Source organism: Monodon monoceros, unplaced genomic scaffold (genome assembly GCF_005190385.1).
Source record: "Monodon monoceros isolate NGI ecotype Baffin Bay Population unplaced genomic scaffold, NGI_Narwhal_1 Super_Scaffold_12, whole genome shotgun sequence".
NCBI lineage: Eukaryota > Metazoa > Chordata > Mammalia > Artiodactyla > Monodontidae > Monodon > Monodon monoceros.
Window position 1 is genome coordinate 91,168,752 of NW_021703768.1, and position 10,521 is coordinate 91,179,272.

At 34.6% G+C, this 10,521-nt stretch overlaps 1 protein-coding gene across 1 annotated transcript in view; it reads left to right on the forward strand.

Moving 5' to 3' along the window:
- The window catches only part of WDR36 (WD repeat domain 36), a 37,728-nt gene extending 29,100 nt beyond the window's left edge, over positions 1–8,628 (forward strand). The window contains exons 18-23 of the mRNA XM_029219103.1: positions 2,204–2,301; positions 2,726–2,871; positions 5,107–5,226; positions 5,414–5,495; positions 6,977–7,164; positions 8,286–8,628. Of these exons, the coding sequence (XP_029074936.1) occupies positions 2,204–2,301; positions 2,726–2,871; positions 5,107–5,226; positions 5,414–5,495; positions 6,977–7,164; positions 8,286–8,435 (784 nt within the window). The 3' untranslated portion in view covers positions 8,436–8,628. The remainder of the gene's footprint in view (positions 1–2,203; positions 2,302–2,725; positions 2,872–5,106; positions 5,227–5,413; positions 5,496–6,976; positions 7,165–8,285) is intronic.
- Positions 8,629–10,521: the final 1,893 nt, after the last annotated feature.

Below are 10,521 nucleotides of genomic sequence, written 5' to 3' on the forward strand. Positions count from 1 at the left end.
TCAAAATAAATGATCCATTATCTGGGTCTAGAAAATTTTTTGTTTGTTTTCTGAGTTTAGATGCCTAATTCTTTTAACTCTTATTATTGAGGAAGAGGAAAAAATGAATTCCTTTTGTAATTACAAGATTTTCTAATTGGCTTTTTGGGATATGAAAGTAAATTCACTATATAATAAAAATAGATTCTGGCCATCTTAATAAGCAAAATGGGGTATCTCCTGGAATCTTTGAGGCTTGAACAATCAAGACAAGAGAAGAATGGTAGCTGTGGTGCCTCAGCAACAAGAGCATATAGTACAGCTATTAACTCAGAATCTGATATTTCCAATTTTTATTTTCCATTCCAGATTCATTATGTTTGGGAGACAGAATGTGATTAGCCCACTTTGGGACAGGTATCCACATCTTGATTAGTCATCCAAGGCCATGGTGCAGGGTCAGGTAGCGCTTAGAGGACCTTCTAGAAAGGAGAAATCCATGATTGTTCAGCAACCCCCCAAGAATCTGATCAGCATATTCTCTCTCTGACTTAATTCTCTCAGTCCATCTTTACTTCATTTATAATTTCCTTACATGAAGGTTGCCATTTGTCAAAGGAACATAAATATATGGATGTTATGTTACCTTATAAAAGTATTAGCCATTACTGATCTCTCAAATAAATATTGGGTTGGCCAAAAAGTGCCTTCAGTTTTTAAGTAAAAATAAAAGACACATTTTTCATTTTTTACCGAGAACTTTATTGAACAATGTATTCACCCTTTTGTTCCACTACCTTCTGCCATTTTTCAGGCAACTTCCTAATTCCACCTTCCCAAAGCTTTTTGTCTTTTTGAGCAAAGAATTGTTCCAGGTGCCTTTTCAGTCTTTCAAGGAATTGAAATTTTTTCCATTAAGAGAATTTTGTAAAGACCGAAATAAATGGAAATCCGAAGGTGCATTGTCTGGTGAATACGGCAGATGAATCAGAACTTCTCAGCCAAGCTGTAACAGTTTTTGCTGGTCATCAAAGAAACAAATGTAGTCTTGCGTTATCCTGATGGAAGATTATGTGTTTTCTGTTGACTAATTCTGGATGCTTTTCGTCGACTGCTGCTTTCAGTTGGTCTAACTGGGAGCAGTACTTGTTGGAATTAATTGTTTGGTTTCCTGGAAGGAGCTCATAATAGAGGACTTCCTTCCATTCCCACCATATATACAACATCACCTTTGGATGAAGACCGGCCTTTGGTGTGGTTGGTGGTGGTTCATTTCGCTTGCCCCACGATCTCTTCCATTCCACATTATTGTACAGTTCCACTTTTCATCGCCTGTCACAATTTGTTTTAAAAACGGAATGTTTTTAAAACGTTTTACGTTTAAGTAGAAAATCACATGCGGAAGTACGATCAAGGTTTTTTTCGCTTAACTTACATGGAACAGAAACATCAAAGCGATTAACATAACCAAGCTGGTGCAAATGATTTTCAATGCTTGATTTGGACATTTTGAGTATGTTGGCTATCTCCTGCCTAGTATAACGTTGACTGTCCTCAATTAATGTCTCTATTTGATTGCTATCAACTTCAACTGGTCCACCTGACAGTGAGGCATCGTCCAGCAAGAAATCTCCAGCACAGAACTTTGCAAACCACTTTTGACATGTTCTATCAGTCAAGGCACCTTCTCCATACACTGTGCAAATCTTTTTTTGCATTTTGGTTGCATTTTTACCTTTCTTTAAATAATAAAGTATAATATGCCAAAAATGTTGCTTTTCTTCTTCCATTTTCAGTATTAAAATGGCTACACAAAAATTCACCAATTTGCTAAGTCTTTTTCTAAATGTACGCTGATACGACAGCTGTCACATACAACCTAACAAAATTGTTTCGAATGAAGTTGAAGACAACTAAGTGCTACTAGAGCCATCTTAGGGGAGAAAACGAACGAACCTTTTGGCCAACCCAATAGTTTTTTGTGCTACATTAGAAATAAAGACTCCATTAATAATGTGTATGCACACCTTTCTTGTGATGACATCTATGATATGAATCAGCATTTTCAAATTAATACTATCTATTTTTGAGATCTTTTTTTAACTTACAAGTGATCAGAATTTATAGCCAAGTTCAAGATTGTGGAGATTATTACCAATAATTGAAGTTTCCCTGAACATATTTTTATAAGTTTTACAATATTGCTTATGTTTTTGTTTCTCAGGTCCAATATTTCCCTGTATTCAGTTGTTTCATTACGGCCACTTCCCACAGATTATGTTCCTTCAGTAGTGATGCTTCCTGGTACTTGTCAAACCCAAGGTAATCACAAAATAGTAGTTTTTGAAGTGTAATATAATAAACCTAACGTGCGGGATATTGCTACTGAAGGCAAAATTTAATGCATTCAATCAAAGTATTTTTTAGCTTATATGAAATATTTTGAATGACTTCATGAATTTATGCAAAGATATAATTGATGTGGTATTGATATCGAATAGTATACCAGTGGAGAAATGTTTTGAGTCTGGTGATGGGAACTGTAGTTAATATGAGAAAATAAGAAGATGAACTAAATAGAAAGATTTTACAAGGCTATATTGAGTGAACATGTTATGAAATACTAATGGAACTAATTAGTTCTAAATGAACTAATTAGTTCATTTAGAATGAACTAATTTGCTTTTATATGGTAAAAATCTCATTCAGCATTAATTTGTTTTACCTGAAAATTTTTTGTTTTAAGATGTAGAATTATTAGAAGAAACCACAGAACCAAGTGATGAAATGATAGAGTATGACTCCCCAGAACAGTTGAATGAGCAGCTGGTGACTCTGTCACTCCTTCCTGAATCCCGGTGGAAAAATCTTCTAAATCTTGATATTATTAAGGTAATACTATAGTACACTTAATATTGGCCCCTAAAGACACATTCCAAAAGTATTTTCTTTAGTAGAGATAGCTTCCCTTACTTTGAGGGCTTTAGGAGGAGCAGGTGATGCCTAAGGTAGTAAAGAGAATACCATTTGGTTAAATGCTGTTTAATCTAGTATGATTATCGCAAGATTTTCTCTCTATATATGTATCAACTTTGAGGGCAATCAAGGACCTCTGGATATAGCAAAAGTATAGCCTGCAACTACAGAGCTATTAGAAATTGGATGTTTTAAGCCCAGCCTAATAAATTACTTTTTTAACTTCTGAAATAAGAAAAAAAAATATTGCCATAATGTGTGATGTTTCTATTCCTAGACATGTTGGGGATTAGAATACTTTCACTGGTCTTTTTAAAAGTAAGCTTCAGTCACCCTTTATCATACCACACCCTGCTCTGTCAGCTATAAGAAGATTTGCTGTTGGGTTCAGGCACATAATTTAATATGAACTAGGTATGGGGTAGTGTCCTGAGACAGCAGTGGAAAAAAACTTAGGCCCTTTGTCCTTGAGTTTACAATTTTACATTAAAAATGGACAATTATGGCATAAATTAATTTTTTAAAAGCATGTTTCATGACCCCTATTTGTGAGTAGCAAAAGCAATTGAAAGGTATAGACTAGAGTAGAAAATTTCAGAGACTATCCTTTGATAATTAGGGTAAGTATTGTTTTATGAAATGCATACAGTCACCAGAGGTTATGTGTGTACTAAGTCACATTAAGGGCTGGCATTAAAAAAAGTGTAAGGAACACTGACATAACTATGACAAGGTGCAGCAAGTATTTTTGTAACTAATAACTTAGCATAAGAAAAGTTGTGTGTGTCTTGGGTAAGAAAAGAGAGGTTTTCACATGTTAATTTGACGCACAGAATTTAAAAGTGCTTCTTTCGCTCACTTTTTGAAAGATTGGGCATCAGCATAAAGGTGTGCTGTCCAGGCACATAGTTAATGAAATCTCTCCATTATGTTGTCTAGTTTGTCAGCCGTAAAGGGACAAAATATCTGCTGCTCAGATCTAGTTTGTTCTGCATAAAAACATCCAGAAACCTGAGTGAATGCTCTTTATGAGAGAAATATGCTAACACCTCCAATATTTTTATTTCCTTCTGAATGAAAGAGGTTAGAATTTTTATTTTTGTCCTTTGGGTAACTTTTCTGCTTTAGGTTTTCTTTATGAAATTAGGTGATTTCCAGAGCCCTGTGGAACTTCTCCAAAGCCCTTTGTTTTTATTTACAACTCAGTGACCGTCTGCCTTCTAACTCAAGAACCATGAGTTAGAAGAGTAACTGTGACTTTTACTATACTTTCTACCATCACAAAGAAGGGCTGTGCTTTCATTGCTAGTGGCAGTGCTTTGTCTGGCTTTCATGTAACAACTTTCTTTTATGCTGTGCCTCCAGGAGGCCACAAGTACCCCTGGCTTTCTTTCAAAAAGCAACTCCCCAGGGTTCCTAAAGAATGGAAGAGGAATAGTGTAAGGTAAAACTGTGCGACTCCTTTATTAGGCAGTTTACCATATGCTCCTGAGAGAGTGATCTGTAACAATGTAGTCACCAAAACTGAATTCTGTCAGTGGGAATTCCAAGGGAGGTTTTCATGATAGAATTTTGCTAACACTTGAAATATTTTATAAATGAGCAACAGGATTCTCTTTTTAAAAGCACAAAGTACTAAGGAAAAACAAAAATTCCAACAAAATAGAAGAATGAGGGCCATGCTTCACAGAAAAATTTCACCAAATTACTTCTAATGGTGGAGTCTAACTCTGGCTCCAAATTTCTTTTGGAAAAAACATTTGAAAAGCTGTTGAGCATTTATGTAAATTTTGCTTTCTAGCCCATTTTGCAGAAAAGGTTGTATTTCAGTAAAAAGGAAGTTCAAAATTACTTGTTACTTCTTCACGTAAATATTCATGTTTCAGGAAAATGGGCTGTTTTTGCCTTAGAGCTTCTCCTGAACTCTGTCATTTTCCTTCTGCCTTATCAGCAAGAATACTGGAGGGTTGCACTGGGAATCCCAGTTTAAGGATATCTGTGGTTTTGGTTGGTTGGGATTTTATTTTAGCAAACTAGTCTGAAAAAGTTTCATCCCTTTCTTTACTTTTTGGACTTTTTAAAAATTAAGTGGGAATTAAATACTTAATTACTTACTAGTCTTTTTTCCTTTTCTCATTTTCTCTTAATTAGAAAAAGAATAAACCAAAGGAACCACCGAAAGTACCCAAATCAGCACCATTTTTTATTCCAACAGTTCCTGGCCTTGTACCCAGATATGCTGCACCTGAACAAAATAGTGATCCTCAACAGGTAAGAAGCAAATTGGAGGGAACATTCTAAGTATATGGGGTGCGTATTTTGTGTTTTACATTTGTAGTTTTAACCAAGACCCAGTTTTACAGATACAGAGTAAATTACTGATAGCTTTTAATTATAAACTATAAATTTTTTGTTACATTTATGGTTTTTGAATAATGTGTATTTGTTTCTGTTTAAGTCTAAAGTGGTAAATCTTGGAATTTTGGCTCAAAAATCAGATTTCTGCTTGAAACTTGAGGAAGGACTGGTAAATAATAAATGTAAGTTAAATTATAAAATATTTTACCAAGTATTTCAGTTTATTTTACTTTATATGAAGAGAATTGAGTGAAATATTAGATTTCTCAGTAGCTGAAAGTAAAGACCAGAAGGACTGAAATTTTGGTTTTAATCTTAAGTAGTTTTAGCTTTGTGTTATATTAAATGAGTGACACTAAACTCAGATGATATTGAGATTATAATAATCTTTTGAGAACCTTTCATTCTTTATGGAAAATTGGATTTTTTTTTTGCTTTTGTTTTTACTTACAAATACAGTTTGCAATATAGTTTGCAATACAGCAGAGACTTTTGTCTTAAATAATTTCAGATATTACCAAATTATCACATAAAAAGGTAATTTTAAAATTTATTGAGTGTTTTAATAGATTTAAACTTTGAAAGCTACAGACTGTAGCTAATAATGATAGTAAGAGCTGTAAGCAATTAACAAAAATCACATTCTCCTGTTTGACTTATACTCTTGTTTTCTGATCCAAATGCTTTGTTTTCATACCACTGTCACTCGAGTGCACATTGGCAAAAGTCAAAGAATGGTACTGATGGCTAAAGAATAGCAGGATTAAACAGGGAGTAACTTGTTATATTTATGGGGGAACAAAGAAAAAAAGCACTACTATTTAATGTATACTGAAGAACAGAAAATAAAACGTATTAGACTTTTGTCATTGGTGTTCTTCCTTTTCAGAAAGCTAAAAGCATAGTCATTGCCATTGTAATATCAAATATCTCGTATAAAATTTGTAAGTGTATAGAATATGTTTTCGTAGGATGCATATGAAACAAGAGTGCTTACTTCTAGGGAAAAGAAGTAGATTTGGGGTGAGTAAGATTAGGGTGGAGTCTTTCCCCACATATATTTCTGTAGTGTTAATGTTTCTTAATAATCACGTGGTATTTTTATAATTTTTATAACGACAGAAAGAAAGAAAAATAAATTCCCTCACCTCATCTTGTTCCCAGTGGCAAATACTATTAATAACTTGGCGTATACCTCTGTAGCCTTCTTACATTTGGATTTGTTTGACTGATTTATGAGCATATTAAAATGTCTGTTGCTAGGTATTAATTAGATTTTAACAGCCTTAATAGGAAAAAAGCTTACTGAAAATGCAAAACAAAAATTAAGCCATAGGGCTTCCCTGGTGGCGCAGTGGTTGAGAGTCCACCTGCCGATGCAGGGGACACGGGTTCTTGCCCCGGTCCGGGAGGATCCCACGTGCCTCAGAGCGGCTGGGCCCGTGAGCCATGGCCGCTGAGCCTGCGCGTCCGGAGCCTGTGCTCCGCAACGAGAGAGGCCACAACAGTGAGAGGCCCGCGTACCGAAAAAAAAAAAAAAAAAAAAAGCCATAGAAGTAATTTCTTGTGCAATTTAAGTATATGTCGGGTTTGAAATGTAAACTAGTTTCCTAAAAGAAATGACTGTAGATAATAACTGGATTCTTATTAAAACTTAATGTAGATGAAGCTGCTCTTAACCTTCTGAAAGAATTAGGCCCGTCAGGAATTGAAACAGAGCTGCGAAGTTTGTCTCCTGATTGTGGTGGTTCTGTAGAAGTTATGAAGAGCTTCTTGAAAATGATCAGGATGATGTTGGACAAAAAGCGTGACTTTGAGTTAGCCCAGGCATACCTTGCGTTGTTTTTAAAGGTAAGTCTAATATATAAAAAAGTACTTCGCAGCTTGCCCTCCTCTAGAGTAGTGCTGTCTGATAGAACTTGCTGCAAAGATGGAAATGTTCCATATCCACACTTACCGTGTGTGGCTACTGAGCACTTGAATTGTGGCTAATGTGACTGAGAAACTGAATTTTTCACTTTATAGAAATTTAGTTAATTTAAATAGCTTCCTGTGTCTAGTGACTACCATACTGGATGGCTGGATAGTGCAGCAGCTTGTAATTGTTTTTTGTTGGCTTTTGTTTTTTAACACAATTTTGACTCAACCTCCTGACTTTTATGTGTCATCCATTTGATCAGTATACTAAACTTAACTTTTTAATGTAGTTACATTTTGGCAGACTTTTTTTGATGATCATGAAGAGAGTCAGGTTTTATGTTTATTTTTTGTTTTTTCTACTGTTGAAATCAAAATATTTACTTCTGTCCTGGTTGAAGGAGTTTCAAATGATTTGACAATGACAGTTGCTTTTATGACTAATATAATAGAGAACTCATGTTTATCTCAGTAGTATAATGTATTGAAGGAGGTAGATGATGCTGATTTTCAGTAATAGCAGATATGATTCTTCATTTATCCCATAAATATCTAAAACAACTTTTCACTTGATCCAATTATTTTAAATTATTTGAAAAGTAGTATGTAGAATTAAAAATAGAAATGCCATAAATTGTTTCTATATTCTTTCCCAAATTTACCTTCCTGAATATGTTTACTTAAATCTTTAGAAAATAAAGCAAAGGGCCCATAGGTCATTCATTAACAATGGGTTACTATGAAAGGAGAAACTTAAAAGAAGCACAGAAATACAGATTTAGTGTTAGAACTGGGACCTTGTTTCTGGATCTGTATCAGGACTGTCCTTATGTGGAGGAGAGTGATGACCACTTGAATTCTATTAAAAGAGTGACAGTACCATAAAGGAACTCATAATAGAGGAGAGGGAGATGGGAGATGGTAATAAACCAGCATTTAAGAAAAAAAATTAAGAATAGTACCTTCTGAGCTTCCTTGGTAAAACAGTTAAATCCAGAATAAACAAAATTTTAATTTTCTTAAATTAAATGTTCAACTATCGTTTTTCTTTTCAGTTACACCTTAAAATGCTTCCTTCAGAGCCAGTACTTCTAGAGGAAATGACTAAGTTGTCATCACAGTTGGAAGAAAACTGGATCCATTTACAATCACTCTTCAATCAAAGCATGTGTGTTTTAAATTACATTAAAAGTGCTTTGTTGTAAAAATAAACTTAGGTGACTAAATAAAGACTTTATATTAAAGAGACTGAGTTTAACTTACAACCTTGTTTTCCAAGTGTCAATGTGAAAAGAAAATAAATGCCAGCACTACCAACTAGTCCGTCATTCTCCACTTTAAATGCTGAATACTTTCTTGAAATAAAAGTATACCTATTTTCTGTTTTAAAGACATAAAGAGTATTCTCAAATGATTTATTTTCTGAGTCTCTTCACATCAGTTACTTGGATATGACTTCTTTTGAATTGTCATCACCAAGCTCGTGTTTTTTGAATATTTGTAACATATGAGGTACGCTGGGTGTTTAATGTAGAATATTGCTGAACTAAACTGAAGATAAAACCAATACATAAAACAGTTATGAAAATGCCTTCATGTTATAAGGTAAAAAGGCATGTTCCTTCCTTGGTGGCCTTTGATGAAAACATAGTTAGAGCCGGAAGGTGTGTCAGACAGTGCAGCCCTCTTGCATTGCAGAAGAGGAAACTGCTGAGGTCTGCTCAGGATCTCAGAAACAGATCCAGATTTTCTAACACTGGCCTAGTTAGTCTTCTCTACATTGTAGCCTTTCTAAAGGAACTTATTCTTTTATTCTTTTATATGAGAGGCACTTTCACAAGGCAACTTGCTATAGGAGGCAGTTGAACACATACCTAGGATAGGCGAGGGAAATTCCGAATTCCATTGAAGATATCCTTCAAAGGTTTTTCTTCCCCACTGATGACCTTTTTATTTGGGAAGAAACTGCTGACTGTACTTTTCTGTCATAACCATTGTGAAACCAGATAGTTCTGGTACTTTTTTTTCTCATCGTCATTGTTTTTGTGGTTCAAGATTTCAATATGTGAATTAAAAGTAAGCAATTCTCAAAAGCACACTATTCTAAAAACTTGTTAGTTTTTACACTCAAAAGTAGTGTCATTCGTAAAATTCAGCTGGTCGTATTTGAACACCAATACTATTCTATTCTGATTAGGATGTAGCTTTACAGAATAATCTTCAGAAGGAATAGTCCTCACAAGGAGATGATCAACGATAACTTTAACTATCAAAGTGGTTTTGTTTAATGGTGAAAGGTAGAATTAGTAAATGGCTGAGGAAGTAAGCCAATCTGGTTTGGTACTTTGTTCTTTTAGAAATGTGTATAAACTTAAGCCATCGACTTAAATGTTAATAATGATTTAAGTTGTAACTTCAAAAACTGTATTTCCCCTTGCCCCAAATACTATATTCTAAAGATACGGCAAAATTTCAGTATACAATTATGTACTATGTGAAGACTGTAAATATCTAAAACAAGAGTTCTAAACTGAAATTGTATTGCTGTGACAAATCTTGAACTGAGCTTTCTTTTTCAGGTGAGAATAGAGGAGTGTATTGTTTTTATTGGAGGTAGCTTTAGATAGTATTAAAGCATCATTTTGGCAGGTAATCTTCTAAAACCTTTCCTGTATGTTTGCCATCGAGGAAGGGAGGGAGAAAGAAATACAAAGGATAATTTTTTGTGTATATTTTTTCTTAAAATGTATCACTCTGTGCATATTGCTTTTTCTTTACATTTTAAATTACAAGTGTAGTATATGACTACATTTTACTTGTAAAACCATCAAAGACAAGTCCTTTTTTTTCTTTTTTTTTGTGGAGCACAGGCTCCAGACGCACAGGCTCAGTGGCCATGGCTCACGGGTCCAGCCACTCCGCGGCATGTGGTATCCTCCCGGACCGGGGCACGAACCCGTGTCCCCTGCATCAGCAGGTGGACTCTCAACCACTGTGCCACCAGGGAAGCCCGACAAGTCTATTTTTTATAGTCACCTTCAATCCCAATACCTTCCCTAGAAGTAACTGTTGTTAACCTTCCATCTAGACCTTTTTCTGTGAATATATATACATGTTATGTATAGCTACAGGAAATAAAATGTATAGCTTCAGTTTTTACATAAATATATGTATATCATTCAACTTTTCTATGTGATTTCTTTACTTGAGTATAATCTCACCTGTTTACATTTATATAGTGTGCCACAAGCTATTTACTCTATAATGGACACTATGGTAGTTTCCCTTTCA